Source organism: Petaurus breviceps, unplaced genomic scaffold, assembly GCF_028583685.1.
Source record: "Petaurus breviceps papuanus isolate PSGF00001 unplaced genomic scaffold, PetGlider_PUasm1.0 219669, whole genome shotgun sequence".
In the NCBI taxonomy this organism is placed as follows: Eukaryota; Metazoa; Chordata; class Mammalia; order Diprotodontia; family Petauridae; genus Petaurus; species Petaurus breviceps.
This window is the reverse complement of record NW_027185875.1, coordinates 1-17,948: the sequence shown is the minus strand read 5'-3', so window position 1 is coordinate 17,948 and position 17,948 is coordinate 1. Positions and strand designations below refer to the sequence as shown.

Here is a 17,948-nt window from a genome sequence, read left to right as displayed (position 1 = left end):
GGCAAACACTCACAAGCCTAGCTGTCTCACTGGGTGTGCTCCGTCTCCCACAGTCTAGCTGCTCTGCCTCCAAGTTTCCTGTGGTCTCTGCTTCACCCTTTAGCAAACTCCTCCCATCACAGGCTCCATGTGATTACATTTGGCCTTTTGGGGGCAGGGAAGATCTTCAAATTCCCATTCCCATTACGGCTTTCCCTAAAAATTTCACTGAGAATCATATGACAGATACAAGACTGTAGTGGCAGAGCTAGGATGGAGAGGTGTGGCTGGCATGGGTACTTCCTCAGGTGAAGGTTGGGGAGCATTGCTATCAGTCAGAAGTGAAGCTGTGGCTGCTTGAGCAGGCTGTTGGGAAGGAAACAGTGTGGGGAGTCCTGGCTGGGCCTGGCCTGTAGTGTGATGGGGTGGAGAGGGAAATTGTTAGTGAAGCTCTGTGCTCACAGTGCGGCTCACATAGGGCTTGGTAGATAATGGCCACCAGCTGGGTGGGATTGGGTGATCAAGTTGAGTAGAGGAGACCTCACAAGAAGCAGACTTGCTGAGTGATCATGCACCAGTGCAATGTTTATAAAGCCCACAATGACAATAAAGACTGCCTGTAAGTACTGTATGATGTTTGATAGCAAAATATGCCAAACTCTCTAGATAGAGGATAGAACTGAAGCATTTATTTAGACACCAGAAAACCAAATCCCAAAACCAGTAAGCCGATTCCATCATTGTACCAAAGATATTCAGAAGCCATAATAACTCTGAGAGTCCCAGCATCCTTCAACCTTCTCACAAACCAATATAAGACCAATATTTAGTCACAAACTTCTCCATCTCCTTGCCTGAGCTCCTCTGTCCCCAGCTGTCTGGCTAGCTCTCTACCAGCTTCCTGTGGGCTCTGCTTCCCCTCAGCACACTCCTCCCACCACAGGCTCCATGTGACTACACTGATCCAATCAGGGCAGAGGTTATCTTCACAGCAGGGGAGGTCTTCAGACCCCCCCCCCCTTTTCCCCCCCAGGTCTATTAAGGGGCAGGGAAGATCTTCAAATTCCCATTCCCATTACAGAAGGAGAGACTTGAAGTGGCCATGGCGGGCAAGGGCCATTTAAGCTTTGCCATCAGCACCAAGGGCTGGTGAGTATTTGAAGAGCCTGACTGGGGACACGCAGGAGCCAGGTTTTAGTGAGTTCTGGGGGATAAAAGGGAGCAGAGTGTTGATGAGATATTTTAAATGCACATATTTTTATAAACAGTAATCAGCAAGTAAAACTGTCCTGGGACACAAAAACAAAAGGATCATGTAAGAGATTGAATTTCTGTTATGTACAATTAATTTTTTAAAGTATTCGGTTTAATGAGTGAGAAACAAAATTGCCATCTTTGTTTACCAGCTTTGCATCTTTTACTGGCTTCTGGGTGGATCCTAGGTAACCTCAAGTATATTTCCCTTTTCAGGGGTCAGTGACCTTCACAGATGTAGCTGTGGACTTCACCCAGGAGGAGTGGGTGCACCTGGACCCTTCTCAGAAGGAGTTTTACAGAGATGTGATGCTGGAGAACTATAGTAACCTGGTCTACCTGGGTAAGGACGGCTGCCCCCGGGCCTCAGATATTTTCTGTTGGAGGGCCTTTGTTTCTTGCTTCAGTAAATATTCCAGAATATAGGGGTTGGAATAAGTGACTGCTCAGGTTCCTTGAAATGCTTGAATTCTGTAATTTTTTGATTTTGGGTGTTTCAAATGTTCAGCACTTAATGTTTGAAATGCAGAACAGACATTTCTAATCCTTTTGGGTTTAAGAGGGAGCAGATACACAAAAGCTTCCTGTTCATCAACAAAAAGTTTTCTTTTTTTGGTAACTGTTTAGCAATGGTTTCTTTTTCTTTTAAAAAAAATATTTAAAAATCCATTTAAGTTTTTTTGAGTTCCAAATTCTATCCTTCTCTCCAGCCCCTCCTCTACCCACTGAGAAGGTAAGCAATATGACATCAGTTTTACATGTGAAGCCATACAAAACATATTTCTATATTATCCATGTTGCCAAAAAAAAAAAAAGAAAGAAAGCAAGAAAAATAAAGTATACCTCAATGCACACTCTTCTCATCCCTTCTCTCTCCCTGGTGGTGGGTAGTATTTCCTCATGGGTCATTTGGAATCGTCTGGCATCATTGTATTGAATAGAGCAGCTACGTCTCTTACTGCTAATCACTGTCACAACTTTGCTGTTATGTGTACAATGTTCACTTTGCATTAGAAAGGTTTTTCTCTTTGGTCAAATGAGATTCTATTTGTTCATTGCTCAGCAGGGTGTCTGTGACAGCAACGGCGCCATATAAATGCTTACGTCCTCATCCTTTTTGTTGGACTCCTTTTTCTCCTTGTATCTCTTTGGGGTACCGGTCCAGTAATGGCACCATTGGGTTAAAAGGTCCTCAGAGTGTTACAAAATTGGAGGCATCATTCAAAATTCTCTCCAGAATGATAGAAACATTCCATAGTTTCATCAGCAGTGCATCAATGTGCGGTTTCCCCAAAGCCTCTCCAGCCTTTGTCATCTAAACCTTGTACTTTTTAGTGGCATACCTCGTGTCCTTTAGAGGGTGTTTTGTCTTGGTCCTGGGCCTTTTTACCATCTACAGAGAAACAGGTTTTAGGCTTGAATTTGAATATGGTTCTCTGAACCTGACCCCTGTCCCATTTCCATTGAGCAGGACTTGCATTTTCCAAACCATATGTCATCTACCAGTTGGAGCGAAGGGAAGCACCATGGATTCCAGAGGCAGACTTACCGAGGTTTAGCCATCCAGGTGAGTGAACCCAACCAGGCTAGTCCATCATTGTAAGCAATAGCTCATTTAGTCCTTTTTTATGGTTATATTTCTTCCTTTTTAACATTTAAAAAATTTGGAGTTTCAAATTCTTTTCCTCCCCTCTGCCCTTCCCCTGCATTGAGGAGATAAACAATATAATATCAGTTATACTTGTGAAGTCACGAAAAACATATTTCTGTATTAGCCATTTTGCAAAAAAAGAAAAATGCAGTAAAAATTATACTTGAACATGCACTGAGTTCATCAGTTCTCTTTTTGGAAGTGTACAGCATTTTTCATCAGGGGTCCTTCAGAATTGTCTCCTTAAGAGTAACTGAGTCTTTTACAGTTGATCATCACACAGTATTGCTGTTTCTGTGTATGATGTTCTCCTGATTCTGCTCACTCCACGTTGCATAAGTTCACATAAGTCTTTCCCATTTTTTCTCATCATTTCTTATAGCCTAATTGTGTTAGAGTTGGAGTTGGAGGCATTTAGGATTAGAGTCAGAGGCACAAATTTAGGGTCTGAGGTGCATATTTAGGGTAACTTGTTCAGCCATTCCCCAGTCGATGGGCATCCCCCAGTCGATGGGCATCCCCCAATTTCCAATTCTTTGCCACCACAAAAGGAACTTCTGTATTTTCGTATATATAGTTCCTTTTCATTTTTCTTTGATCTCTTTGGGATATAGATTTATTAGTGGTATTACTGTGTCAAAGAGTATGCATACTTTAATAGCTACTGTGTTAAAGATTGATTGAGAAGGCTTCTATTTATCCCAAATACAGATAATGCTTGCTCTTGGTTTTGGATAGGTACTACTTATTTTAAGAAAAACTTCATTTAAGGAGGCAGGGCCATAATGGCAGAGAAAAGGGAGCCTGAGCTCTCCCAAATTCCCTTCCAAATAACTTTAATGCATCAAAATAAATTCTAGGCTGGCAGAACCCACAGAAAGATGGGGTGAAACAATTTTCTAGCTCAAGACAACTTAGAAGGTTGGCAGGAAAGGTCTGTTGTACTGGGGTTATAATAGAGTACAGTTCAGAGCAGGCTGCACCCGTGCAGGCCAGGGAAACTAGCAGCAGGCCTTAGCAGCTTATTCATAAGCCACAGCAGCAGCAGCTTCCAAAGCTTTCCTCCCACCAATGGTAAAGGGGTTGGACAACTGGTCAGAAGGAGGTTTCAGAAGTCCTTTGTGCTAGCACTGGGTGCAGGACTCTACTGCATCGCCCATACAGGGATCTGGGTCTCAGTTCTCGGGTGAGGAGGATCACTCGCACCCCAGAGCCCTCAGCTGTGCGGGTGTGGTAACCCTGGTCACAGTTTCCAAGCGGAAAACTTGTAGTCACTTAGAGACTAGAACACAGGCTAAGAGAGTAGTAAACATACCTCTCCTTAGATCATACCACCTTGGAAGAACTGAAAACTTAGAGCCCTATTAGAATTAGCTCTGAAAACAATTGCACAAAAAACCTGAAGCTTGTGATGGTGTCCCCCTTCATGCCATGAAATTAAAAGTCAAGAAATAAGCTGGAAAAATGAGTAAACAATAAAAAATGAAACTGACCATAGAAGTTAGTATGGTGACAGGGAAGATCAAAACAAACTTAGAAGACAACAAAATCAAAACAGAGTCAAAGAAACATGTGAATTGTCCTCAGACCCAGAAAGAATTCCTGGAAGAGCTCAAAAAGGCTTACCAAATCCAAATAAGAGAGGCAGAAGAAAAATTGGGAAAAGAAATGAGTGATACAAGAAAATCATGAAAATAAAAGAGTCAACTGTGTGATAAAGGAAGCACAAAAGATAATACTGAAGAAAATGACACCTTAAAAAGCAGAATAGGCCAAATGGTAAAAGAGGCACAAAAATCTGCTGAAGAGAAAAATGCCTTAAAAAGCAGAATTGACTCCATGGAAAAAGAGGTACAAAAATTCACTGAAGAAAAGAATTCCTTAAGAAGTCAAGTTGGCCAAATGGAAAAGGAAGTACAAAAACTCACTGAAGAAATTAATTCCTTAAAAATTAGAATTGGTGGGGCAGCTAGGTGGCCTAGTAAATAAAGCACCACCCCAGAGTCAGGAGGACCTGAGTTCAAATCTGGATTCAGACACTTAATATTTACTAGCCGTGTGACCTTAGGCAAGTCACTTAACCCCAATTGCCCTGCCTTTCCCCCTCACCCCCCCAAAAAAGCAAAACAAAAAAAAATAGAATTGGGTAAGTTGAAACTAATGACTCCATGAGACATTAAGAAACAATAAAAAAAATCAAAAGAATGTGAAAATAGAAGAAAATGTGAAATATCTCATTATAAAAATAACTGACACAGAAAACAGATCCAGGAGAGATAATTTAAGAATTTTTAATAATTATTTAATTTGAGAATAATTTAAGAATTATTAGACTACTTGAAAGCCATGGTAAATAACAGAGCCTAGACATCCTCTTTTAAGACATTATCAAGGAAACTGCTCCAATATTCTAGAACTAGAGGATAAAATAGAAATTGAAAGAATATACTGATCATTTCCTGAACGAGATCCCAAAATGGAAACTCCAAAGAATATTATAGTTGAATTCCATAGCTCCCTTGTCAAGGAGAAAAAGTCTGCAAGCAACCAGAAAGAAACAAATCAAGATAAAAAGTCTTCATTAAGTTAAAAAAATGAATGAGAAGCAGACTGTGGAAGGCTCTGGTCTGAGGGCTCTGTATTATACCCAAGAATCACCATGGAATTTTGAGGTGAGGGAGGAGGCAAGGAGTAGACATGGTCACATCCTTGTTTTAGGTTTATTTGGTAGTTAGTTAAGTCTACCATCAGGTGTTAAGACCTCTGCTTACCCCCTGAGAGTATAGAGCCTCTTTTTATGCTTTTGAAGACTGTTCAAGGGTTTTCTGTGTGGCAGGATTAGAATTGTCAACCCACCAGGAACATGGTATATTTCATTCTTTACTCATGAAAATCTCTTAACAGTACGGCAATATTTGTCAGAAGGATACAATGGGATGCTAAACAGAAGTGTTTGAGCGTAGCTAAGAAATGGTCAACCAGTCTGATGCTGTCTATGCAGCTTTTTTTCATGGGGCAACTTATAAAACCTGCATTTTTGTTGTTTAAGAAATACAAGTTTTCTCTATAGATAAAGCTTTCAGGATTGTGCAGCTGTTTTCAAAAGGTATCAAACTGCTAAATGTCTTCAGCCCAAAGTTCAGTGGATGCATGTTAACTCCTCAAGAAGCTGGACCTCTTTACATTTAGATTCTCACATACATGTCTGTGGTATTTTGTGCCTATTGATACCTTAATGACCTATTTAAAGAAACAAAAGCAGTTATTTTGTTAAAATTAAGCAAACAACTAAACTAAAACAGCCACATCCTGGATGAGCAACATGACATTCCCTGACCCACTTCCTAGCAGAGTTATGACAATGTTGTTTGTGTTCTGGGTGAACTCATTGTGACTAGAACAATGGGTTGGTAAAAGGAAGTTAAATCACACAAAAAAGGAAACATATCAAATATCAAATATGGAGCAGCAGTCAGGATAACATAAGATTTAGCACCTTATATGTTAAAGGATCAGAGGGCTTTGAATATGATATTCCAGAGGGCAAAAATGTTAGGTAATTCTGGGTTGTAATTCTAACTAGCAAAACTGAGTATAATCCTTCAGGGGAAACGTGGATATTTAGTGAAATAGAGGACTGTCAAGCATTTATTTTAAGACCAGAACTGAATAGGAATTTTGATTTAAAAATACATGACTCAAGGCAAGCATAAATAGGTAAATAGGAAAGAAAAATAATAAGGGATTTAACAATGTTAAGCTGTTTACATTCTATCATGGGAAGATCTTCCTAACTCCTATGGTCTTTATTGTCATTAAGTCGGTTAGAAGGAGTCTACACAGACAGAGAACATGGGGTGAATTGAGTATGATGGGATGATTTCCAAAAATAAAATTAAGTGTTGAGAAAGAAGGCTCCACTGGTAGAAGGGAGAAGAGAGAGGTAGAATGGGGAAAATGATCTCATGTAAAAGAGGCATGAAAGGAAGAGCTTTTACTGGGGAAGGAAAGATGGAGTGGATGGTGAGCAGTGCTTGAACTTTAGTCTCATCAAAATTGTCTCAAAGAAGGAATAACATAAACACTTAGTTGGGTTTACAAATCGATCTTACTGTACAGGAAAATAGGAGGAGAAGAGGGAGGGGGAGCCTGATAGAAGGGAGAACACATGGCGGGGAGCAGTAGTCAGAAGCAAAACAGTTTTGAATATGAACAAGGTGAAAGGAGAGAATAGGATAAATGGGGGAAAAGGATGGAGGGAAATACACTAATCATAACTGTGAAAACTTTTTTATAGCAGGTTTCCCTGATAAAGGCCTGATTTCTCAACTAGATAGAGAGCTGAGTCAAATTTATAAAAATGTGAGTCATTGATAAATGATCAAAGGAAATGAACAGATACTTTTTAGGAGGAGAAATCAAAACTGTCTGTATTCATATGAGAAAATGCTCCAAAGCATTATTGATTAGAGAAATGCAAATTGAAACAACTGTGGGGGACCCCATACCTATCAGATTGGCTAATACAGCAGAAAAGGAAAATCAGATTTTGGAGGGGGTATGGGGAAATTAGGACACTCATGCTTTGTTGATGGAGTTATGAACTGATTCAACCATTCTGGAGAGCAATTTGGAACTATGCCCAAAGGTCTTTAAAACCATGTCTACCCTTTGATCCAGAAAAACACCATTACTAGCTTTGTAGACCTAAAAGATTAAAAAAGAAAAGGACCTATACATACAAAAATATTTATAGCAGCTCTTTATGTGGTGGCCAAGAATGGGAAATTGAGGGGATGCCCATCAGTTGGGAAAAGGCTGAACAAGCTGTGATAGAATACTATAAGAAATGACAAGCAGAATGCTTTCAGAAGAACCTGGAAAGACTTACATGAACTGATGTGAAGGGAAATGAGCAGAACCAGGAGAACATTGTATACAGTAAAAGCAATACTGTATGATGATCAACTATGAATGACTTAGCTATTTTCAGCAATACAGTCATCCAAGACAATACGTAAAGACTTAACAATGAAAAATGCCATCCATCTCCAGAGAAAGAACTAGTGAATTTTGAATGCAGGTCAAAGCTCTTTTTAAACATTCTTTATTTTTTTTGACCTGTGTTTTCTTTTACAACATGACTAATATGAAAATATATTTTGCATGACTGCACATGTATAATCTCTTTAAAATGTATTCCTTTCTCAAGGAGTGGAGGGACAAGAGGGAGGGATAGAATTTGGAATTGAAAATTTTAAAAAACTAATTGTTTTTACATGTAACTGTGGAAAAACAAAATACTAAATAAAAAAAGAGAAGCTCCATTCATTCCTGTGTGTTTTTGTGTTTTTAATAGGAATGAATGTTGTATTTTGGCAAAAGTCTTTTCTGCATGTATTGATATGATCAAATAGTTTTTGTTCTTTTGATAATTTATATGATCAGTTATGCTTATATTAAATATTAAACCAGCTCTTCATTCATGGTATAAATCCCACCTGTTCATAGTATATTATCCATGTGATGTATTACTATAATGTCTTTGCTATTGTTTTATTTAGAAGTTTTGCATTTATTTTCATTAAGGAAATCAGTCCATAGTTTTCTTTATCTTTTTTTGCTCTTCCTGATTCAGATATCAAAACCATATTTGGGTCACAGAAGGAATTTGGTAGGATTCCCTTATTTTTGCAAATGGTTTATATATGGTATTGGAATTGATTATTCTTTAAAATTTGGTAGAATTCACTTATAAATCCATCTTATCCTGGGGATTTTTCTTAGGGAGCTCCTTTATTTGTTGGTCAATTTCTTTTTCTAATATAGGGTTGAATATTCTTAGTTTCATGACCAATTCATTGATTTTTGCTTTTTTTATTGATATAAACATTTCTAGATATAAATTTTCCCGAGTACTGCTTTGACTCCAGCCTACAAATGTTGGGTGTGTTGTCTCATTGTTACGATCTTTAATGAAATTAATTATTTCTAGTATTTATTCTTTTATCCATTCATTCTTTAGCATTAGATTATTTACTGTACAATTAATTTTTAATCTGTATTTCCAAGACCACTTATTGAACATAATTCTTAATGCATTATGGTCTAAAAATTGTACATTTAATATTTCTGCTTTTCTGCATTTGTTTGTAAGGTTGCATGATCTAATACATAGTTGTTGTGAAGGTACCATGTACAGCTGAGAAAAAGATAGACTTCATGTTCCCATTCAGTTTCCTTCAAAGATTTATCATATCTAACTTTTCTAAAATTCTGTTCATCGCCTTAACTTCTATCTTATTATAGTTAGATTCATTTAGTTCTGAGAGGGAAAAGTTGAGGTCCCCCACTTACATAGTTTTACTATTTCCTCCTGTAAGCCATTTACCTTTTCCTTTAAGAATTTTGATGGTCTGCTATTTGGTGCATGTGTTTAGTGTTGATAGTATCTCATTGTCTATGGTTCCTTTTACCAAAATGTAGTTTCCTTGATTATCTCCTTTAAGTAGGTCTGTTTTGTTTTGTCTGAGATCAGGATTGCTACCCCTGCCTTTTATACTTGGGCTGAGTTATAATAAATTCTACTCCAACTCCTTATTTTAACTGTGTGTCTTTCTGTTTGAAATTTATTTCTTGTAAACAACATATTATTGGATTTTAGTTTCTAATCCTATCTGCTTCTGTTTTATTGGTGAGTTCTTCCCATTCACAGGTATAATTACTATGTATTTCCCTTAATTCTTTTTTCTTCTGTTTATCCTCCCTTTTTTTACCCTCTCCCTCCTCAGAGTATGTTTTACTTCTTACTGCTGCCTACCTTAATCTGCAAATGAGTGTGTATGTATATTCTTCCCTCTTTGAACCAGTTCAGATGAGAGCTTTTCAAAGTTCAAGCTTTGGCAACATTCTTCCATCCCCACCCCACTTTATTCACTGTAAAAGCTCTCTCTTGTGTGTTTCTTTTATGTGAAATAATTTTCCCCTTTTTCCTCTCCCTTCCTTCTTCTCCTAGTACATCCCTCTTCCACACCCTTCCATTTTTATTTTTGAGATCATCCCAACCAAATTGCCTCAAATGGTCTATGTAGACTCATTATGACTGGCCTAATAATGATAAAGTTCTTACTTCTGTAGCATCTTTGTATATTAGAATGCACACATTTTAATCCTATGAAGTCCCTTATGATTTCTCTTTTATGTTTACCTTTTTTTCTTCTCTCAAGTCTTCTATTTGAATGTCAAATTTTCTATTCAGCTCTGGTCTTTTCATCAGGAGTACTTGAAATGCCTTGATTTCATCAGGTGTCCATTTTTCAGTCCTATAGAATTATACCTAGTTTTTCTCTGGTAAATTATTCTTGGTTTTAGCTCTATCTCCTTTGCCTTCTGGAATATGATATTTCAAAACCTCTACTCTTTTTTTTTTTTAAAGCAATCAGGGTTAAGTAACTTGCTCAAGGTTACACGGCCAGTTATTTCTGGGTGTGGTGCTAGGTATCTGAGCCCGGGATTCGATGCAGGTCATCCCGACACTGGAGCTGGTGCTCTTACTTGCTGAGCCACCTGGCTGCCCCTGTCTACTCTTTTAAAGTGGTCGCTACTAAATCTTATATGATCCTGAGTGTGACTCCATGGTCTTTTTGGCTGGTTTTAGTATTTTCTCCGTGACCTAGAAATTTTGGAATCCAAGTATAATGTTCCTGAGAGTTTTCATTTAGGGATCTTTCTCAGGAGGTGATTGGTGGATTCTTTTCATTTCAACTCTATGATTCTAAGATGTTGGGGCCGTTTTCCTTTCTTGAGCTATGATGTCATCCTGGCTTTGAGGTAATCCAATAATTAACTCTCCCAATATCTCTCCTCCACCTGCTTCCCAGGTCATGGGATATTTCACATTTTCTTGTGTTTTTTCTTTACTCTTTCTTGGTATCTCATGGAGTCAGCTTCCACTTGTCCGATTCTGATTTTTAAATCATTTTCTCCAGTCACTTGTTTTTACACCTTTTTTGATTCAATTCTACTTTTTAAGGACTTTTTTTCAGCAGTGAATTTTTGTACCTGTTTTATCATTTGGCCAATTTTGTTTTTAAGGTGTTATATTCTTTAGTGGTTTTTTTGTGCCAAGTTATTAATTTTCTTTTCATAATTTTTTGTATCATTTTCTTTACACTTTTTCCCTCCAACTTTTATTTAATTTTTAAAATAATTTTTTGCTCTATCTTTATCTTTTTCCAGAAATTCTTGTTGTTTTTTTTCCAATTTGCATTTTTCTTTGAAGTTTTGCTTATAACTGCCTTCCCAAATTTTTTTAAAGTTTATGTTAAAGTTGGGCTTTGATCACCAGGGACAGAGAGGACACTATCCCAAACTTCAGACTTTTTCTTTTCTTTTCCTTTTTTTTTTTTTTTTTTTTTTTTTTTTGCCTTTTGGGGGGTGATTGGGATTAAGTAACTTGCCCAAGGTTACATGGCTAGTTTTTTTGTGTGGAAGTTAAGTGTCTAAGGCTGGAACCAAACTCGGGTTCTCCTGACTCCGGGGCCAGTGTGCACTCCCTGTGCCACCTAGCCACCCCAAAGTGAACTGGTTTATTTTTTTAGCTTCAGACTTTTTCAGAGTTAGTTCTGGATATGTAAAAGTTTTTGGTGCTTCTAAGGTGGTGTAATCCTGAGAGATGTGTGGTCACTGCTCTTCTGGTCTGCACTCCAGTTCTTACCCAGGGAGGGTCCCTGATCCCCTGCAGCCACAAGTGCTCCTCACTGCTCGGGAGCTGTGACTCGGAAGTGGGTATGGATAATAAAGTTGCCAAACAGCACCTTGCCTCTTCCCAGTGCTGGCACAGGTTTCCCCTGTGTCCCTTTCTGACCAGTCATCCAACCCCTTTTACTGTCTCTGGGCTGAGAGGTCCCAAGGCTGCTTCTGCTGTCCCTGCCACCTCTGAAGCCCACAGTTAGTGTTGTTGTCATGATGCTTTCCCATCCCAGTGTCACAAATCTCTTGTTTCTGAACTGCCAACTTGTTGTGGACTAGGAAAATGGCTCACCCTGGAATTTTGTTGGCTGTGCCTCTCCAGAATTCAATTTCTGGTGTTAATTGAAAGTGGTTTGTTAGGAAATGTCGGGAGAGCTTGGCAGGGTTGCTGCCTCTGTTCTGCCATCTTTATTCTGCCTGTCAGTTGGTTCCTTTGGTAAGAATCTCTTGTAAAATGTTGAACAGAGAGACTCTTTTTTAGCTCCCTGGGACTGTGGATCCAAGCTCAACCTACTTGTCATGAGCTCATTTATCAAACTTTATTTTCCCTTGAACAAGTCAATACCCAGATATGGATCCACTTGAATGTCCCTCCCAGGATAGAGAAAGAAGGGTCCTAGAAAGGGCAGATTTTCTTTTTGCATTGCCCCAAGAATAGCAGCCTTTCCTGCTTCACCTCACTTTTTAAACTTTTTAAAGGATATTATTTCACATGCAGAAAAAAGAGAAAGAAATGGTCTTTTGCTACCCTATTCCCTTCTGATGTTTTTTGTTTACAATTTTTTTGGAAATTTTAATTAAATTTTTCTTTACAAGAATATAATTAAACAATTTTCAAAAACCAAGAACCTCCCCCTCCCCCCAGCAGTTTCACTTTATACCATGAAAACTGACAAAGAGACAAGAAATAGGAACAGTCATTGAGGAGTGGCTGGTGTTGGAAGACAGGCACACTGACTCACTGTTACTGGTGCCAGGAAGTGGCCCAAAGATCACTGACTTCATTTGGGAGTTAAGTGAACAACACTCCTAACCTATCTCTAGACACAGTGCTCTTACTGCTGAGCATATGCCTTGAGGAAATGTAGAAGGATGTGTAGCACTTTTGGAGAGTTTTAAAAAGCATTTAAGTGCTTACTATGTGGTAAATACAGTGCTAAGTGCTGGACACACAGACAGACAAGTCAGACAGCCCCTGTTCTCCAGGAACTCACGTTCCAATGGGAGAATCAACATATAGGGAAGGTTTCAGTTACAAGTCAGGGAAAGGTCCTTAAGGTATAGCAGCAAGGCACATGATCATGCCTCTTCTTTAATGTCATTTCCACTGCTGAAGTCAAATATGTTTGTAACACTGAACCATTTGATACCCTTTTGTAGCAGTAAGCACCCCAAGCGCGTCCTCAGGGTTTGCTGCTACCACAGGTTCTTGGATCTGCTTTGTTAAAGGAAAGCAACTCAAAATGGGTTAACAAGCTTCCTTTAATCAGTCAGACATATATCGTTTACCTTGTTCAGGAGAAAAGGTCAGCACCCTGAACCTCAAAGTACACAGGCATAATTATCAAGACAGAAACATCAAGTAGACAGATTTCCAAACTGTCCAACCATTACATCCATACCCAGTCAACATCTGGGTTTCCACATTCTGGGTTTTTCAAAGCCGGGGGACTCTCAACAACGGCTTCCCAGAATTCAGATCAAATCACAGAACACTTCTCAAAGTGAGTCCCAAAACAAAGCTACACATCAGGGCTTATATAGCCTTCTCCTGGCTCAGAGAATGTAACAACCTTATTGACCCACTGGCCAATCAAAAAGTATCTACTGAAAAACAAGCCTCCCCCCACCCCAGGCTTCAGGTGCACATTAGCCTAGGGGCAGGGAAGATCTTTAAAATTTACATTCTTATTACACCTTTCCAAGGCCCTTGGTGACAAGAGTCTTCTTTCTGGATCTTTAACAGTTGTGGCTTTAGCCCCTGCAGGAACAGTGACCAGCTAACATCTCCCCCTGGGGTTATTTCCAGGATGATGGTTGTGGGCATTGGGCTGGAAGCATTGCTATTCCCAAGGTTCTTGGGTCCACCTTCCTCGGCTATCACTATCAGGATCTGAGGGGAGATAGTGATGAAGGTAGTGATGGTGGTTTGCCTCCCCAGTGATTGATGGTTGGCAATTTCTGGAGTTGGCTGGCCCCTTTCTCACAGGAAAAGGTAGCAAAGTGGGTGCCCCTCAATTTAATAAATAAAGTGAATGCCCATTGATTTAAAAATATCCTATACAGCTAAGGGATATAAACATAGTGGGAGACTTTTTTGTTGTAAGAAATGAATATTAAGAAATTTAGAAAAACCTGGGAAGACTTGTAGGCAGGGAAGCTGAATGAAAGAAGGAACAGAGAGAGAACATTCTATGCCACATATGCAACCATGTGAATGGAGGGTCCCTCAAAGGAAGTCAAACCACGAATCACTGAAAAACCACCACAGATCCTGGAAATGACCTGGCAAGACCCCTACTGAGAGACATTATTATTACTATTTGCTTGTATTTAATAGCTATTGAATTGGGACCAAGGTTTCACCCCTTTTCTATTTCCTCATCCAGAAATCAATCAGTGTGGGAAATCTTAGACAAAGACGTAAGCTTTTTAAACATACTACTCGCCCTTAGAATGGGAGATGGGGGACCTGTTAAGAGAGAGGATGAGCCTTGTCATATGAGCCTCAGAACAGATATTGTTCCCATGCTATTCAACTTGTTCCCAAATGAGGGTTCTATTTGAAAAAAGGAGAACAGAATGGTGGTCGTGGAAATGCAAAAGGCTTGAATAAAATGTCTCTTTAGATGCTTTTCCAGAAATTTGTCATATGCTGGTTATTGTCTTGTGTTTTTGACTTGTTCATTGAAGAGTTACATGGAAGAGTTTGCATGTTCTTTTGTTTTCTTGTGGAATGATGGTGGTATTTGTGTTTGTGACACCCAGCACTGCCCCTGGCACAGAGGAAGCATTAAGTGTACTCTGATTAGCTGATTGTATACATGACATTTTCCTCCTAGAAAATAACCTATTTTGCTGGTATTGAGGGAACATTTCACAACTATCGTGAGAATTGGCATTCATATGAGACTTTTCAATCATGTTTTTTACTTATTTAATTTTGTATTTAGTGGTGCAATTTTTGGTTATATATACTTTATGAACTTCTCTCATGTAATTCCAGACTGTTTTTCAGATTATTTGAACCAATTCAGAATTCCTCCCAGATTATCATATTAGTATGTCCCAGGAGTTCTTCCTGTAATAATGACTTTCATTTTGTATCATCTTTCTAATTTGCTGGATGTGAGGAAAGTCTTCAGGGTTGTTTTAATTTATAATTATCTTAACTTAAGGATATGGGATATTCTTCATATACTTGTAAATAGTTTACATTTCTTTTGAGTATTCTGAATATTTGGTGGTCTAATTGCCCAGTCAACACTGCTCTAGCTGTAATTCTCATGTCAGTAAGGAGTAATTCTCCAGAAGTTAAAGGAGAACCCAAACCAGTTTGGGGATAGTATTGAGTGCCCATATTCAGTACCTTTGACTCTTTTCAAAGAAAGTATTTTTGATGTATAGTTGTCTCACTGTGTCATGTACAACCCGTTGGCCTCCCTTGTTTCTTCCTGAACTATATTTTAAAAAATATTTTTCCCCTTCCTCTCCTGATCCCACCTTGACATTGAAGTCACTGAATATTATAGTCTACCAACTGTGTTCCAGGCACCATGGTAAGCACAGGGGATATGGAAACTAAAAACAAAATGCTACCTTGTCCTTGATGAGTCTCCATTATATTGGGGAAGATAATATATAAACTAAGTTATTTTCTTTTTTTTTTTTTTAAAGCAATCGGGGTTAAGTAACTTGCTCAAGGTTACACGGCCAGTTATTTCTGGGTGTGGTGCTGAGTATCTGAGGCTGGATTTGATCCAGGTCATCCTGACACGGGAGCCAGTGCTCTTACTCGCTGAGCCACCTGGCCACCCCTAAGCAATTGGGGTTAAGTAACTTGCTCAAGGTTACACAACCAGGTGTTTCTGGGTGGATGCCAAGTGTCGGAGCCCGGGATTCGATCTCCAGGTCGTTCTGACACTGGAGCCGGTGCTCTTACTTGCTGTGCTACCTGGCCACCCCAACTAAGTTATTTTCAAAGAAAGAAAAGAAAGTCTAATGAGTGGACAGAAATTCAGTGTTCATGGAGAGATTATACCCCAAATGAACATGATAGTACCACCAAATTAATCTGAAGGTATCATGCAGTACCAGTCTAATTAAAAAGGCAATTCTTTATGAAATAGGTAAAACAATGTAATTCATATGAAAAGCTTTGAGATTAAGAATATCAATGGTATTCATCCATAAAGATAAGGAGCAAAAGTTGGCTAGCATCAGATGATATTAAAATTATGTTTGAAAACAGTTATAAAAATTATATGGTAGTAGTTTAGAAAAGAAAAGTAGATCAGTGACATGCACTCATTTAGGAAGCCTTAGAAGGAAATGCACATGGTACGCTAGTGTGGGATCACAAACTACTGGGGGGGATTGCATTATTTTATCCAAATTGCTACGAAAGAAAGAAATCGGAGTGTGTAGTTTGCTAGGAAATAGGTTTAGAGAGATTTTACTTGATGAATGTCATCATTATGAAAACTGGAACTGGTTTTTAAAATGGAAAAGTCAGTCAGTAGTTTGCACTAGATCAGAAGAAGGACCTCAAAGTAAATGCATATGGCTTCTGGTGTTGGATCCACCCAGGAGCAGAAACTATTAGAGGGAGGGATTCTTAATTTAATAAGAACTTGAGCACATTTTGCAGGAAAACATGACTTGAGAATAATATTTCTTCATTTATTCAGAGGTAGTACTATAGACACCATGTATGCAGCAGCAGCAGTCGTTATTTAAAATTTTTATTTCTTTCAGATTGGGAAACTAAGTATGAATCCATGGAGTCTACTTCAAAGCTAAGTATTTCAATGATAGAATCATCCCAGGAAATACTCAAGAGGGACGGTCTCCTTACTTCCTCATTGGGAGAATCTTTGGAATGCAATGCCAAGTTAGAAAATCGTCTGAGGAATGAAGAGGAACATTTTTGGGAAGTCAGAATCACCCAAAAGAAACATCCCAATAAATCTGGAGTCCATGAAAATAATAGTTATTGCAAAAGCTTCAATCTAGCACCAATTCTTTTCCCACAACAGATTGTAGGAAAGAGTCTAAGTACATGTGACAGACATGGAGAGTTCTTTAGACTGCATGCTGATAGAAGATATAGTAGCAAATGCTCAAATAAAACATCTAAATATAGGAAATGCCTTATGTATAATCCAACCTTTATTGACAGTGGTGGAATATGTATGGGAGAGAGGCTTTATGATTCTGATGAATATAAGAAGACTAATCCAAGGGAAGGATTTACCCTTCATGAGAAAATTTATACTGAACAGAAACCTTATGAAACTAATAAATGTGGGACCACCTTTTGCCTAAGGATGGAAATTCCTGGATATCAGAATATTCTTACTGGTGAGAAACCTTATCAGTGTAATATATGTGGGAAGACCTTTCGACTAAAGGCCCAACTAAATCAGCATCAGACGATTCATACTGGTGAGAAACCATATAAATGTAACGATTGTGAAAAGGCCTTTCGACTAAAAGGACAACTTAATGAACATCAAAAAATTCATACTGGTGAGAAACCTTATAAATGCAGTGAATGTGGGAAGGCCTTTTGCAGGCGTTCAAACCTCACAGAACATCAAAGAATCCATACTGGTGAGAAACCTTATGAATGTAATGAATGTGGCAGGGCCTTCTGCCTGAGTGCAGCTCTTACTAAACATCAGAGAATTCATACTGGTGAGAAACCTTATGAATGTAATATATGTAGGAAGGCCTTTAGACTTAAAGCACAGCTTAATCAACATCAGTCTATTCACACAGGTGAGAAACCATTTGAATGTAATGAATGTGGTAAGGCTTTCCGTCAAAAAGGACAGCTTAATGAACATCAGAAAATTCATAGTGGTGAGAAACCTTATCAATGTAGTGAATGTGGCAAGGCCTTCTGCAGGCGTTCAAACCTCACTGAGCATCAGAGAATTCATACTGGTGAGAAACCTTATGAATGTAATGAATGTGGGAGGGCCTTCTGCCTGAGTACAACTCTTACTGAGCACCAGAGAATTCATACTGGTGAGAAACCCCATGAATGTATTGAATGTGGGAAGGCCTTCCGCCTAAAAGCACAGCT

At 38.7% G+C, this 17,948-nt stretch overlaps 1 protein-coding gene across 1 annotated transcript; it reads left to right on the top strand.

The window, feature by feature from the left end:
- Window positions 1–1,189: 1,189 nt before the first annotated feature.
- Window positions 1,190–17,944, top strand: LOC138166045 (zinc finger protein 570-like; the record flags this gene model as incomplete). Its single annotated transcript, XM_069094502.1, has 3 exons — window positions 1,190–1,576; window positions 2,705–2,800; window positions 16,613–17,944. Coding segments are annotated over exons 1-3 (1,462 nt in total), but the record flags the coding sequence as incomplete, so codon positions are not given.
- Between the last annotated feature and the right edge of the window lie 4 nt (window positions 17,945–17,948).